General features: G+C 43.1%; 1 protein-coding gene across 1 annotated transcript in view; it reads right to left on the bottom strand.

The window, feature by feature from the left end:
• Positions 1-1186: 1186 nt before the first annotated feature.
• The window catches only part of LOC137433730 (ubiquitin carboxyl-terminal hydrolase 37), a 149500-nt gene continuing 133849 nt past the window's right edge, over positions 1187-16837 (bottom strand). The window contains 4 exon segments of the mRNA XM_078786177.1: positions 1187-1600; positions 3106-3244; positions 6668-6737; positions 12902-13017. Of these exon segments, the coding sequence (XP_078642303.1) occupies positions 1564-1600; positions 3106-3244; positions 6668-6737; positions 12902-13017 (362 nt within the window). The 3' untranslated portion in view covers positions 1187-1563.

Here is a 16837-nt window from a genome sequence, read left to right as displayed (position 1 = left end):
TCTTGCTCCATCAATTCACAAAAATAATCTAACATCTTGAGTTTTTAGGAGGCTATTCTATTGTGTGCATTCCAGAAACATCCATCATTTTCTGTTGAGTTTTTAAAAGTGGTTTAAAGATTTCTCTTGTTTTCATTCAAACGCTTCTTCACCTGTTAGTTTTTGTGTCTATTTCTTTTTATGATATCCTTTTGCTTTATAACCTTTGAAACTAACTCCTGATGTTCTTTAAACCTTCAAGCTCTTTCTTGTACATTCATTTTCTGTATTTATTTATTTCTTGGGAAATATAATTTACTGAATTGTAAGGGTCTATAGGAAAATTTTCCTTTTCGTCATCATGAAAGTCCATGTGTTCAAATAAATCCTTTTCTTCAAATATTTCATCAAAATCTTTACTAACATTAATACGAGTTGTAATTTCCTCTTCACCAATACTGAAATCTCTGCTGCTTCCAGTTTGAGGGTTGTGGAGTGGCGGCTGAAACGTCGAGGTTCCTCCTATTGACTCCATATTTGCTCTTTACTTCTTCTTGTTCCTTCTGATGACTCCAATGTAGTATTTGGCTTGCTGTTTCATTTCATACGTTTTCTTTGAGTTTCTTCTTCAACATCAAAACCGAATTATAAAATCTTAAGTCCATTACCACTCAGATGTTTAAGGTGAATAAAGAAAGGGGGCAGGGGGTGGGGTGTGAGGAGTCGCGTTAGAGTTTGAATGCTTTTTGTCGTACGTTATTTGTTTTACAGCTTGAATGCCATGGAAACAAAGGCCTTGAAGATCATTGGAATCTCCCGTGATGAAGCCCAGTCTATGGGCCTATCACTTTCCCATTGCACACAGGTCGGTGGTCTCTCTGTCTTCTACTGCCTCCTTTCTGGTCTTGCACCCTCTCCTCTTTCAGTGCTTTGTGCCCCTCTCCCCCCAATTTCCTTTTGGGTGCAACGGTCCACCATCAACTGCCTTTTGGTGAAATGCCAAAAACTTAGGAACACTGCTTACTTCTTCTACTACTCATTTGGTCACTGCCTTTTTACCCTCAGTCTCCGTGCTGTTTCGCGCTCATATATTGTACAGTCTAGAAAAAAAAACAATTTGCAAAAGTTTGGAGCTGGAAGGAGGGAATAGTGGGGTGGAGGTCAAGTTGGAAATCATAAACAATCATTTAACCCACGAAGACAAACTCAAATTGAGCATTTATTTATTTACATCGATTGCAAGCTCACATTCACACAATGCTTTAAATTACCTGTACAAACCATACTTCTGAAAAACAAGCATTGCTTCTGTACAGCAGATTAGCAGAATAAAAGGCCAAAAGAGCAAATTGCACTTATCAACAAAACTAGATGAGAAATGTCACCTTTATTACAGTGAACCAAACACAATCATGGATTAATGGAACAAAATAATACAAACACTCTTAGCTTTAAGTACAAGCCTTCCACACCGACCTTCCAGCATTAGTTCACGTAAAAGAACCTCCCCAAGACAGAGGACACTCGAGCCTGCGGACGGCCCCGACATACGACGGCTCGAGCAGGTTGTTGGATAAGGAGACATCACGGCGGCACTTCTTGAAGTTGCTCCAATATTTCTCTGCAAATGGGAGCACAAGATGAAAGATGTCAAACTCATCACTAAATGGAAATTGTATCTGCAGTTAAAAACGATCGTGCAAGGTAACTTCCACCAGGAAGCATGCTAATGGAGTAGAGGATGAGATGAACTGAGCTGAGCAAAAGGATAACCTTCCCCCTCGAGTGATCCGTTGATCGATTCAGGATATGAGGAGGTTTGGAAAGAACATTTTCAATGACAAATGCAATGTGAATTTAGCAATACTTTTGCCACCATCGAATTTATTTTTCATTTACAAGGCCTAAGGTTCATGGAGGAACAATAAAACATAGGGGCAATACCCCTGGTGCTCACCTGGTAGAATAAACAGTATACTGCACTGACTAAAGGTATTTTAAACCAATGTCAATGGTACTTCAAAAATGGAACAAACTTTGGTACATCACAAGTGATGAAGGTTGTGGTCAAGTTTCATCGAAATAGTGCGTGTAGATTCAGGGGAAAAAGCAAATACCTATTTTGGGGGTCAAACCTGGATCTACTCCCTTAAACCCCGATTTTTTTTAATGCCGTGAACAAACTTTAGTCACAACACAACAAATATAATTTGTGCCAAATTTGGTCGCAATCCCTTCAGCGGTTTCGGAGAAGTTTCAAGTGTTTACGGACTGGACGGACAACGCACCATCGCATAAGCTCACCTGAACTTCGTTCCAGGTGAGATAAAAATGAACTAAATAAATAAACCACGTCCCCCTGTGCACACAATGCAAGCAAACATGTCAAGGGTGTTGTAAATGACACAAACTCTGCACAATCTGATTTTTTAACTCGTCTTCATTGCAAACATCACAATTGTTTACCTGAGCGAGGAACATTATTGACTTGTGAACAATTGATAGATTTCCAACTGCGCACATCTCCAGCAGGGCTCCACTCTATCAATAGGCCTTTCGACCCTTTCAACCGACTGAGAACCTGTCCAAAAGGTTGGCCCACAACCATGGCTGATTGATGGAAATGACACGATCAAAGTTTATTCTTTTCATAAACAGGATCTAGCCCCCGTGCGCACGTCAACGCGCACACACCTTGTGGGAAGCACCGTTACTTCCCTGTACTCTGGGTACCAGCGATGTTACAACAATGGCAACACCTTTCTCACAGCACTTAGTGAGGCATTTCCTCCCCAAGGATGCCAACCAATGGGGATTGTCCATGCTCTTTCCTTTTAAATGCTGAACGTCAAGCAAACAAGCAGCTCGTACCATTTAAAAGTCTTTGGTACGACTCGCCCAGGTTTTGAACCACTGACCTCCTAGACTCGTAGTACATGCTCTAACCATTACACCAGTCTGGTTTGCACACAAAATACCTCACGTAAGGATAGGTGGAGGTCCACGTATCTGTAACACATATACACATATATCTAATATACCTTTTCCACACGTTTGTAACACCTCCTCATATTTAAAACGAAATAAATCAAGCCGTTTCACCAAATTTATACTTAAACCACCTACTTGTGCATGTAAAAGAAGATGTATCCGTTCCTCTCCCTCGTTGCACGAACAGCCGACTCGGAAATGGTTATGACGTTGGTGTCGTCGTACGTAAACCAGGCTCGTTTCTTCACGTCCAGCGCATCGGTGATGTAGTGACCTGAAAGGGTACAGCACACCCATTGTTGCACATTGTGACATTCCAATGGAAAATTGGTATGCCAAAAGTTGGGAAGCTACAGGGTATGCCAAAATAAATAATAAAAATATCCACAATACAACACAACACAACAACATGCATTTTGAGGCCATTTTCCCTGCTAGAGCGGGGGTTAGCCTTGCGGTCCCCATGACAATCTTCTCCATTTTGCCCTATTTTCTGCATCTCTCCTTGTTAACCCCCTTGCCCGCATTTCTTCTTCCACTATCTTTAGCCAAGTCTTTCTCGGTCTTCCCCGTCCTCGACTTCCTTCTACATTCATTTCCATCACTCTTTTCAACCAGTCACTTTCATCCTTCCTCAACACATGACCAAACCATCTCAACCTGTTCCGCTTCAAAGCATCAATCACAGGCTCTATTCCCATCATCTTTCGCAATTCATCATTTGTCTTCCTCTCTCTCCAGGATACTCTGCACATCCACCGAACCATTCGCATTTCCACTCTTTCCAGCCTTCGTTGCTGCTTTACGTTCATTACCCATGTCTCGCTCCCATAAATCATAACACTTCTCACACATGCAGCATACACCTTTCCCTTCAGCTTCAACAACACTCCCCTCCTCATCAGCACGCCACTCAGTTCCCGAAACTTCTTCCATGCACATCTCACTCTAGCAACCGTTGCCGAGTCTGATCCACCTTCTCCATTCAGCATGTCTCCGAGGTAGCAAAATGTTTTCACACCTTCCAGCTTCACGCCGTCTCCAAGATCCAACTCAACATTTTCTCCATCTGCAGCTCCCCCTGTGCACACCTTACATTTGAATGTAGCTGCCACACTGGTTAATGACCCTCTCAGACCACTACATTTTTGATGAACCCACTCAGCACACATTGTACATTGAATGGAGTTCACTCCGACACCCTTCCTGCACACAGCACATGGCCACTTCCCAGTTCTTTCCACCTCACCACATGCTTTACCACTTGCCATCACCTTCGTCTTTCCTATATTCACCTTCAGACCTTTTGTCTCCATACATTCCTTCCACTTATTCATCTTTTCCTTCAGTCCATTCATACTTTCCGCAATCCACACCAGATCATCTGCATACAACAACTCCCACGGTAAACCCTCCTTTACGTTCTGAGCCAGCACCTCCATCACAGCTACAAATTGTAGTGGACTTAGTACCGACCCCTGATGCACTCCCACCTTCACCTCAAACTCACCACTGTTCCCGTCCTTCGTCCTTACAGCTGTGCACGCTCTTTTGTACATTGCCATCACAACTCTGATCAACCATTCCTCCACTTCTAACTTCCTCAATGCCCATGTCACTACTTCGCGTGGAACCCTATCGAATGCTTTCTCCAAATCAACAAACCCAAGAAACAACTTCTTCCTCTTCTCCATGTACTTCTCCTGCAACTGCCTCACAATAAAGAGCACGTCTGTCGTCCACAAAAATATTCACAATACATTCGGTTTTTTCTGAATTGCATAAAACGTCCGGAATATGTGCTACATGTTGTGTAACACGTGTACCAGATATTAGAACCGTAAATGGGAAGGCTTCAGTTTGGCACTCGGTCATCACATGCTCCAAATGTCCACCTCTGTGCTGAATACAGATCTGAGCACGACAGGCGAAGTTGCTGATTATCCGCTGACATTCGACAAGAGGGGTGCACCTAACTTTCTCTGTGATTGCTTAGTTCTGTGACAACTCAAAGATGCTTCCAGGGTTATCCTATCTTTGAGGTATCCTCGTCTTTGAGACACATTGCCTTCAACATATCACCAACGATAAAAAAAACAAAATAAAACTAGAGGGCTCAAATAAGGGGAATCTGGAGACCACTTGACATTGAAATATCAGTCAATCACTCTCTCACCGAAGTGGCTCGTCATCCTCTCTATAACTCATGAACTCAGGAGGTCTCAGCAAAGGGCGCCCAGAATGGTTGGTCTCTGTGTTGATTTTTGAGTTTAAGATGTGCACAGTTTCTTGCTCTCAAAATTTCTTATTCCATTCGAATATTGTCTCTTTGCATGGGGCATCTCTGCAGTTAACGTTTCTCTTCAACTTTCTTTGAGTTTGGACGAAGGATTGGGTTTCGATGTAGGATTCTACAGAAAAAGCCTTTGCTTTATTTGTCCAGGGCATCGTTTCCTACAGAACCTCAACTATGATTATCAAAAATTAGGGAGAAAAAACAGTGAAATTAAACTAATCTACTATATAAGAGAGCCGTTGGTCTGTGTGTGTGTCTGTCTGTTTCCTCAGAGATGGCTGAATGGATCTTCGTCAAACTTTCAGAGGTTCATCGGTGAGTGCCAGGGAGCGTTTTAGGCAAAAAAAAAAGGTTAGTTTTTTTTGGCTTTAAAAAAAAAAAAAATAATAATAATAATAATAAATAAATAAATCGCTCTATAGTGCCTAAACCTTTTTGATTAATGACAGTTATGTACAAGTACACATTCACGTAAATAAATACAAAACAATCAAGACATGTGAACACAAATAATAAAACAATTCCGGAAGCAGTCGAAGTTGGTGGTAAGGCTTCTTCTTCTTCCTGAACGTCATCATACTCAACTCAGAAACGTGATGAACGGTACATTCACCAGCATATATTCAACAAAAAGGTAAAATTATGATTTGACATGTGTGATGGATTCTGATTTGGATGCAATTGCTTTTCCATTATATTTTCCCTCATTTCAAATATGTTAATGTTTCTTTTTCGATTGAGCAACGCCGGGTACTCTAACTATAAACACTTTTATACTTTACTCGGGGTACAAATACAAATACAACTTTGTCTGGGGGGTAACATCAGCTATGTGGCCGCAGCCTCATTCGGGGATGTGGGGGACCCGGAGATGGTGGCAGAGGGTATTACAATTTCCTTTTTTACCTGTACAACACTGAGGTTATGAAGCATTCTACTCTTTGCACGGGAAAATGTTTCCTCCTTCCCTTCCCCCCCCCCACCCCCCCACTCTCAAAATGGAGGGGCCTGTCAAAGCCACCTGCTACCCCTCCCCCCTTCAAAAGATGTATATGTAGTATATCTTTCCCCTCCCTTTCCACCCCCCAACACTGGGTACTCCTGATAGTGGTGAATAAAACGGAGGGTTTGGCTCTTATTTTGGCACACCCAATAATCGTATGTGCACTTGGAAATAAAACAATGCAAGGTAATAATAATAATCACTTTTAAAATAAACACTGAATGGTAATGGCTCATTTTATTGCACCAGAAAGAAGATTTAAAAGTACAGAGTCATAATCAACCGATGTAGAAACAAAACCCATTCGTTAGACGCTAATCTTGAATGTGCAATGCAAGTGATTGGTGAGTACTTTGTTCCGCAAACTGCTCTTCGTGCAGTTTGCTTGTTAAACACACCTGCGGAGGACTCGCTTCCAATGTGGCTCACAATGCTCACAAGCTGGTAGGAATATGGCAGCTCGCCTGTCTGGTTTGGGGGCCGGTGAGAGGGAAGGTGGATGGTGGTGAGAAAGGCCACAATACGTGTCTTAGCATCACTCATGATCAACAATACAAACATGCTAGTGGGGTGAGACCCAGATCAGCATAGTGAAAGAAGGAATATATATTTACATATACACGCACATATTAATGCTGGGCAGTTTAGAAAATATGACAATAACCGATTACAAATAAATAACAATAATAAAACCGGCCAATTCCGATTCCGATGTGTAAATAATGACGTCATAGTGCATTGTGCACACATGAAGTGGATACCGTGTCCGATCGGTGCCGTGCCTGTGATCGACTTTATTGAGTGGCTGTGAATCGATACATTTTAAACTACTTCTCTAATCGATTGGTGCATCAAACGGCACAGCATTCTGCCATTTTTAATCGAATGATGAGCTACCATGTGCTCATTCGATAAGTTATTGAAGGATATAAAATAAAGCATTTCATACTTGGCTGGTCGTGTGAAAAGGCAAGGTTTATACAAATTACAGTACAGGGAGTCCCGGTTTACAAAAGGATTCCTTTCCGGACCATCGTTCAAATTGATCGGCCAAAGTTTGATCAAGCGAGTGAATCAGAAAGCAATTCGAAATAATGCTGGATTTTGGCATCGCGCAGCAAAACGTCGATCTTCATCCTGATGAAGCAGCACTTGTACAGAAGGAAGGAAGGAGGAAGGAGAAGGAAGGAGAAGGAAGGAAAACGAAACGTTCAGGTCAGCACACCAAAGCAAAAATGCTGTATGCACCGATAACGTACCTAGAAGTTAATGCGTTATAATGGGGCTGTGGAAGATTGCACAGAAAATATGCCCTCTTTGTCCAGGGGCCCAGAATACCGTCAGTCTGCCTTTGAAATGTGAAAAAATAAATGTAACCGGCACTTTGATAATGCCAGGAATGTATGTCGTCAAAACGACTTTGCCAGGAAGTAGGTTACAGTACGAGCGATCGCGTTTTCCTTTGTCCTCGCAGCTGTTTCTAAAGCAATTGGTTAATTTGTATGAATCGGGTGTGTTTACAATGGTTATGTTGGTTCTCTGTGAATTTCAAAGCAAAATAAATCCGATAACACACGATTTCCAAGCCGTTTGCCGTATTAACATGTTTTTTCCATCCGTCACAAGATGATTGCCAACTGTTTATAAAGAACAATGTTTATACACATCTGCTTGAAACGTCCATAATGCAACATTATTTTTTAAATTTGTTTATAAAAATTCATCGAAACAAGGGTGAAAGCTACTCAAGGTTGTTATAGTACAGTACTGTAATTGGTAATCGGTACTGACACGAACTCCAATCGGCTGATGCCGATTTGCGAAACATTGCCGATATCAGTCCGGCACCAACATATATGTATATACGCACTATTCGGCTCATTGCAGGTAACGCCGACAAATCTACTCCTCCATCCCTTCACTGACTTTCCCGTGCACACATTTTTGTATATAGAGTCGAACGTTCGTGGAAGAGCCAACACACAAAATACAAACACAAACAAACACATAAAACATACAATAAAGGGAGCGGGAGACCAGAGGAAGTGAGAGGGAAGCACAACAGTAGAGAACAGGGCACAGTGGTAGATCTGTGGGAAACGCAGGCAGGGAGGTGGGAAACGGGATAAAACAAATGGACACCACCAGGAGTTTCAGGAAAGAAAATAGCTTTGAAAAGGGTGGATTTGGGGTTTATTAACAGGGGTAGAAAAGATCAAGGTTTTGGATGTGGGAAGATAAGAGATGGTGATGAACAGCTGTTTTAAAGACCTGGAGGGAGGAGTGGGATTGAAGTGAGTGTGGGAGTTTGTTCCAGAGGCGGGAGAAAAAAGGAATGAAGGAGTGAAGCTGTAGGTGAATAGAGTCTTGATTTTGGCAGTTTAACCATAAGAGGGTTGCAGGCAGATCTTGTGCGACCTGAAGGAATATTTGGGGGACAGAGCACAGAGAGAGCTGGGGGGGGCAAGGCCAGAGAGGAGTCGGTAGAAGACGGAAAGACCACCAACCTGCCTGCGGTGAGAGTGAAAGGCCCTTGGAGTTAGCTTCATCACAGGAGATACCAATGACTGAAAGCTTTGGATTTTACAGCGTGAAACCGAGCGAGGTGTGAGGCAGGAGCAACAGCCCAGAGGGGAGAGCAGTATTCCATTGAGCTGCGGATGAAAGCCTTGTATGTGGTGAGGAGCTCAGGTGTGCCAAGGAAGGACTTCGCACGATGGAGGATGCCCAGTCGGCGACTGGCTTTGGAGGCCAGATTTGAAATGTGGTTTTCCCAGGAAGGATCATGGCAGATAGTGAGACCCAAAAGCTTGAGACACAGAACTTCTTCAAGAGGATTGTTGAGAAAGTGGATGGAAGGGTTTTTTGCAGATGGTATTTTCTGAGAGACAGTGAAAGTATGAGACACCTCTCCCTTTTGCTGTTCATATACCAACAAGTTGGGCTTTAAAAGATGAGCCTGTAGCGAATGTTTCACACAGCAAATTGTTAGTTAAAACAGAAGTTAAAACTAACAAACAGTATAGTATACAACAACAACACAACAGGTATTTTAAGGCCATTTTCCCTGCTAGAGGGGGGATAGCCTTGCGGGCCCCATGACAATCTTCTCCATTTTGCCCTATTTTCTGTATCTCCCCTTGTTAACCCCCTTGCCCGCATTTCTTCTTCGACCATCTTTAGCCAAGTCTTTCTCTGTCTTCCCCGTCCTCTACTTCCTTCTACATTCATTTCCATCACTCTTCTCAACCAGTCACTTTCATCCTTCCTGAACACATGACCAAACCATCTCAACCTGTTCCTCTTCACAGCATCAATCACAGGCTCTATTCCCATCATCTTTCGCAATTCATCATTTATCTTCCTCTCTCTCAACGATACTCCACACATCCACCGAACCATTCGCATTTCCACCCTTTCCAACCTTCGTTGCTGCTCTACGTTCATTACCCATGTCTCGCTCCCATAAATCATAACACTTCTGACACATACAGCATACACCTTTCCCTTCAGCTTCAACGACACTCCCCTACTCATCAGCACGCCACTCGGTTCCCAAAACTTCTTCCATGCACATCTCACTCTTGCAACCGTTGCCGAGTCTGATCCACCTTCTCCATTCAGCATGTCTCTGAGGTAGCAAAATGTTTTCACACCTTCCAGCTTCACGCCGTCTCCAAGATCCAACTCAACATTTCCTCCATCTGCAGCTCCCTCTGTGCACACCGTACATTTGAATGTCGCTGCCACATTGGTTAATGACCCTCTCAGGCCACTACATTTTTGATGAACCCACTCAGCACACATTGAACATTGAATGGCAGAGAAGATAACTGATCAGTGAAATGATCAGTGAGTATAGTATGATCAGTGAAACTTTATAATAGAAAAAGCTAAACTGACTAGCAAGCCCAACCGACTAGCAAGCCCAACCGACTAGCAAGCCCAAACCGACTAGCAAGCCCAAACCGACTAGCAAGCCCAAACCGACTCGCAAGCCCTACCGACTAGCAAGCCCTACCGACTAGCAAGCCCTACCGACTAGCAAGCCCTACCGACTAGCAAGCCCTACCGACTAGCAAGCCCTACCGCCTAGCAAGCCCTACCGACTAGCAAGCCCTACCGACTAGCAAGCCCTACCGACTAGCAAGCGCTAACGACTAGCAAGCGCTAACGACTAGCAAGCCCTACCGACTAGCAAGCCCTACCGACTAGCAAGCCCTACCGACTAGCAAGCCATACCGACTAGCAAGCCATACCGACTAGCAAGCCCTACCGACTAGCAAGCCCTACCGACTAGCAAGCCCTACCGACTAGCAAGCCCTACCGACTAGCAAGCCCTACCGACTAGCAAGCCCTACCGACTAGCAAGCCCTACCGACTAGCAAGCCCTACCGACTAGCAAGCCCTACCGACTAGCAAGCCCTACCGACTAGCAAGCCCTACCGACTAGCAAGCCCTACCGACTAGCAAGCCCTACCGACTAGCAAGCCCTACCGACTAGCAAGCCCTACCGACTAGCAAGCCCTACCGACTAGCAAGTCCAACTTTTTTCAATTCTAGGCATTTACTGATTTAATTTGACTGGATGAATAATTACAACAACCTACATCGATGTATCCATCATATGATAACAATTCCCTTACTTGGATGTTAAAATACAAATTGATCTTAACCAACCCAACTTTCAAAAATCTACTGCATACCCCAGTTTCAACTGCATCCAGCAGTTTCGGAGTGCATACAAAACAGACAGGCCTGAAACAGACAGTACTACACAAAAGCTTATGATACATTGTAGTTTTAATGCAGCGAATCGACGTATTCTTCACTTGTCATACCCATTCCCAGCATAAACGGCGACGCTTCACAATATACATTTACATAGACAATTTGTGTCGCTGCTTAACGCTAAAACAAATGAGGCTACAAATTATTATAACCACCAGAAATATTTGTGGTACACCCCCATTACAACCACCTGGTTCAAATTAATTCCGTCCAACAGAATAGGAGTGCATAGATGACAGACAGAATGGGTACTTTTGTATAACATATACAATACAGTAAGTAATCCTACAACATCGCATTTAATGTCGCTTACCAATAGAGAAACTTTGCTCACAACGTCACCGTTTCCATACAACGTCGTCAGTTCCCATCAGTACTCTTTTTTTTGCTAAACTGAATTTCCGCTAAACATCATGACATACAATCATTGGAAGAGGGGGATTCTGCTCCATCATCCTCCTCCTCCGCCTCCCCCTTTTCCTGCCCTAGCCAAGCCCCTCCCCCTCCCACACCATTTCCCCTCGCACTCCACACTTCCACAAGCTCAATCCACTACAATCGTGGAAGTGTACAGTGCTGACTTTGAATGGTACTTTTTGCTTTTTGTGACTCATTAAATGTGCTTTTGGTGCAAAAACAAATCGACTCAGGACACATTAAATGTTTTTATCACCATGCCTTTTCAGAGGGGGACATGGTAATCGGCTCGACCGTCCATCCGTCCATCCGTCCACCCATCCATCACACTATCGCCTCTTAAAAGGCTGGGCATAAAAATTCACCACACTCGGTAGTTATGATCACCACGTGGCACGAAGGTGCAAGAGCAGTGGCATTTTTGCCCCCACCCAATGGGGTGGGGGTAAAAACCACCTTTAGAGGCCATTTTCCCCCGCAAAGCGGGGGTTGGCCTTTTTCGGGAACCGTGGTTGTTGTTGTTTTTCGGTCCCCTTTTTGAAGCAATGTTTTACGGCCGGATGCCCTTCCTGACGCCAACCCTTTTTGCCGCCTTTAACGACAAACAGGGAATTACCAGTGAACTGGTACTCAATTTGGTGGGGGTGGGGGTGAAAAAGTGGTGGGGGTGGGGGTGGGGGTGAAAAAGTCAAATACCAAAATGCAATTCCGGGCACATTTTAAACATCTTTTAATGAAACTTTGTATTTGCAATCAACACAAGGGGACATATGCAACATGTAACGATTTTTGGGATTTGAGCCCTGGTTCATGCCCCAGGGGGTGGGGACTTGGGGTGGCAGGGGTAAAAACAGAAGTGTTGGGTCAATCCTGCTGGAACTTTTTGTCATCTTTCAACTTTGCTTTAGGTGAGAAGTGTGGAGATTTATGATGGCGCACCATCGACTTCACTCCAATCCTTATTGTGAAAGATGTAATGTTAAGCTTCGTTTCCAGTGCCACACGACAAAACATGAACATCCTCTCGCTGTTGAAAAAATCTCCAAATATGAAAATACCACAACTCTGTTCTGCTGAAAAGTTGACGACGCATTTGAGAAAAATGCGGAAAAAGGCAAAACCGGCCAAGTCAGATCACGTGCGACAATGATTTGAAGGGAGTCGTAAGAAGTGCAATAACACTGGACCACCCAGGATTAAACAAGGAACAAGCAGTAGTGGTGGTAGTAGTAGTAACAGTACTAATAGTAACAGTACTAATAGTAACAGTACTAATAGTAACAGTACTAGTAGTAGTACTACTACTAGTAGTACTAGTACTAGTAGTAGTAGTAGTAGTAGTATTTTTATTTAATGAGGTTAACATTTGTAGTCCAAAGACTAATCTTACACATAGTTATTAAAAGAAAAAGGGAACCCATTACCTCTGCATTGCTCTTCAGCTCCATCACCTCAGCCTCGCTCCTGTCCAAGTCCAAACTTCCCTCATTCCCAGAGTCATCATCAGACAGGGGCAAGTCCACCAGTTTGTTCTGATACTCTACAGGAAGATGGTGGGAAGGCTGATGGCTGTGAATCAAACTTACATGCACATCAGTACACACATACAAGTGGATAGACATTGGCTGCCAAACATTATTTCGCAATCTCTGTCTAAAAAAATGTGACCAACATATAGATCACCTCATCCCGAGGAGGCGTGCGTTTCCAACTAAAGATGCCAGGCACCCCTCCCTCCCTTCCACACACACTCCTCAATCTGATTCCTTCTTCCAAAACTCATCCCATGATCCAATGGTGGTAACACTAAAACTCCCAAAGTCTTAGTGTGATCAACAGCAGTTTCTCGTTGATGGCACAAGTAGGTGCTCAGACATTTGCCAAGAGAGCAGACAATAATATGATAAAGGGTATCCAAACAAATCACATCATGCAAGGGGAGGGGGTAATGGTAAATAAACAATTTAACTAACCGACCATGAAGAATGACAAGCCATGGCATTACAATATCGACTGAGACTTGTTCAAAACCCCTGCATTCCATCACGACATGCGAGGTTTTCATCTTACGGGATTACCTGAATACTTCTCGAACGAGTAAGAGTAAACAAAAACCTTTATAAGGCCAAGTAAAATAAATTATTCGTTTCTCGTCCAGGATTTTCAAAAAAAGGAGTCATTAAAAGATGTCATAATTTTTTTTATTTTAATAGTATTTTTTATAGTATTTTTTTCTTTATAGCATTCGATTTTTTTATAGAAGAGTCATAAAAATATTTCATTTTTTTCCCAAGATGGCCGACTTGTAGTGAAGTCTACAGACCAAAGACTAGCAGGACCCGACCACCAACACACATCCCATATACCGTTAAAAAATGACGGTCATTTACCCGACAGGTCAACATATACTGCACCAGTGGCACCGTCTGCTGTACGGTGCGCTTGAACGTGCTGAGCCGGTACTAGATATATGCGGATTTGCACGACCAATCCGGCAGGCAAACCACCTTTTCAGGTCATAACCTTGTTTTGGCACCTGTAAGTTATTTTTTTGGTAGATTTTGCTTCCCAAGACAACCAATTTGAAAAATAATTTTACTGGACTTCTCAGCATTGAGCAATTTGAGATAATTAGCATCAAACAAAATGGCTGCCAAAATACCAAATTTCTTCCTGAAAAATATCCAAATAGTCTAAGTATTGTCAAGCTGCTAAATACTGTATATTTTACTCAGTTCTTCACTATAGACAAGTTGGAGGTCATATAATCAATGCAGTGTTTGTATCGCGAGGATAATTTGCATAAATTCAATATTGCCACCAAATATATTCACGACTATCGGTGTCCTTTTAATGTGCTCATTTTTTAGGGATCCAGCTCATCTCCGTTGCTGAAGTCTAGGTTCTGTTGCATTAACTTTATCTAAAAGTGGAAACTGGAATGTTCTACAATAGCAAATGGTGAATGAAATATATTTGTTGATATACATGACATATGTTGATGACATACATTGCTCCATATTGAGCTATTTTCTAAAATTTTATTTGCCTGCAGATATAGGCTGGCCTCCATCTTGATGGATGTTTAGGATCCTATGAACTTGGCATTCTTCTCCACAGCAAAAGCAGTACGGCAGGAAGCTGAACTTGGGAAGCTCAGATGGTCTTGCTTTTTTTGGAGGTGCGGCGGCTGTACCTGCATTACCGTCGTCATGCGGGCGTTTCACAGCCCTTTCAACCTCCTTTCGATGAAGATACTTTTCATCACATGCCTTGTAGGCTCACAGAACAAGACCTTTATCACGATCATGTTGTGACTGCAGTCTATGATGGGTGTCATCCTGATACAGTTTACCACATCTCATGATGTTCTCTATTTGTTTAGCTTGAACATTGATCAATCTTTTGTACTTGTTGGAATCATTGCATTTAAACTTCCAATCATAGTAACATTCTTCCTCCATAGTGATTCGTTGTCCAGGCTTCTTTGACCTATAACAATAAACACAATGATATTTAACCCTTTTATTATTATATCTTTGCTACAGTAATGGAAACTGCATTTCCTTGAAAGGTTACACTGTCCAGTAATGTAAAATACAGCACATAGCAATTTTACAAAATAGCTCAATATGGAGCAACGTATGTCATCAACACATATGTCATGTATATCAACAAATACACCACTCACAATAAGTTAGGGATATTGTGGGAGTGAGTTGATTTTTTTTATAGGGGTTAGGGTTAGGGTATTCAAATCAAGAATGCTGTGTTTTTTCACACTCATTAATAACCATAGAATTAGGACCAACAACTTTTTTCAACATTATTAAAACACAAAATCAACCACACCGAAGAACCTGCCAATACCCCTAACTTATTGTGAGTAGTGTATATTTCATTCACCATTTGCCATGCTATTGTAGAACATTCCAGTTTCCACTTTTAGATAAAGTTAATGCAACAGAACTTCGACATCAGCAACGGAGATTTTTTTTGAATACTTCGTTGAGGCTCGTATAAGAGCTACCACATAGAACATATAATAAAGGGAGTGGAAGACAAGAGGAGGACAGAGAGGGAAGCACAACAGCAGCAGGGAACTGGGGCATTGAGAGATCTGAGGAAGGGAGAAGGCTAGGGTGGAGTACATGGGATAAACAAGATGGTCCTCAAAACAGCTACAGGGACTTTCAGGAAAGAAAACAGAGAATTTGGAAAATGTGGATATGCGGTGGATTAACAGGGGTAGAAAAGAGTATGGGGGAAGACAAGAGATGGTGGTAAACAGCTGTTTTGAAGACCAGGAGGGAGGAGTGGGATGAAGAGAGTGTGGGAGTTTGTTCCAGAGGCGGGAAAAAATATGAATGAAAGAGTGAAGGTGAGCAGAGAGTCTTGATATTGACAGTTTCACAAGAAGAGGGTTGCTGGCAGATCTTGTGCATCCTGCAGGAATATTTGGAGGACAGAGCACAGAGCTAGGCCGGAGAGGGGGAGCTAGGCCGGGGACGAGTCGGTAGAAGACAAAGACCACCAACCTGCCTGCGGTAAGCGAATGAAAGGCCCTCAGAATCAGCTTCATCTCGGAAGATATCAATGACTCTTAATGCTTTGGTTTCAACAGCGTGAAGCCGAGCTAGGTGTGAGGCAGAAGCACCAGCCCAGAGGGGAGAGCAGTACTTCGTCAAACTGCGGATGAAATCCGAGGGCCGATCTGAGGGTTGGGATGTGGAGCGACAGAGAGTGGAGTCATCAGCAAAAATATAGAGAGGATTTTCCAAGAGTCAGAGAAATCATTAATGAAGACCAGAAAAAGAACAAGGCTCAGAACACTGCCTTGAGGAACTCCAGCCTGGACAGGAAGAGGAGATAAGAGAACTCCATTCAGAGCCACACGCTGGCTGCGACCAGAGGGGAAGTCGCAAGTCATGCGTGGAGGTTACCATGGATATCATAAGAGGAGAGTTTGGTGAGCATGGTGGGGTGTCAGAACATATCGAAGGCACGACAGATGTCAAGGCAGACAGCTCTGATTTCCTGTTTGGCATTGAGGACCTCCATCCATTGTTGAGACAGCAGAAGCAGCATGTCCAGAGCAGAGCGGCCTGGTCTGAATCCAAATTGATGATCAGACATCAAGCCATTGGAAAGGAGGAAGGATTTAATATGAGAAGCAATGATGGATTCCATGACCTTGCTGATGATTGGGAGCAGGCTGATTGGTCTGTAGTTGCCAGGATGTGTTTTTGACCTTTTTGTGTAAAGCGGTAATGTTGGCCGATTTCCAAGCAGATGGCAGATGACCTTGAGCAAAAGAGAGGGTGAAGACAACAGAGAGAGAGAGAGATAGAGCAGCAGAG

This window comes from Myxine glutinosa, chromosome 10 (genome assembly GCF_964187855.1).
Source record: "Myxine glutinosa chromosome 10, kmMyxGlut1.1, whole genome shotgun sequence".
Classification (NCBI taxonomy): Eukaryota; Metazoa; Chordata; class Myxini; order Myxiniformes; family Myxinidae; genus Myxine; species Myxine glutinosa.
Note: the sequence above shows the minus strand (reverse complement) of the source record. Positions and strands in the feature narration are given on the sequence as shown.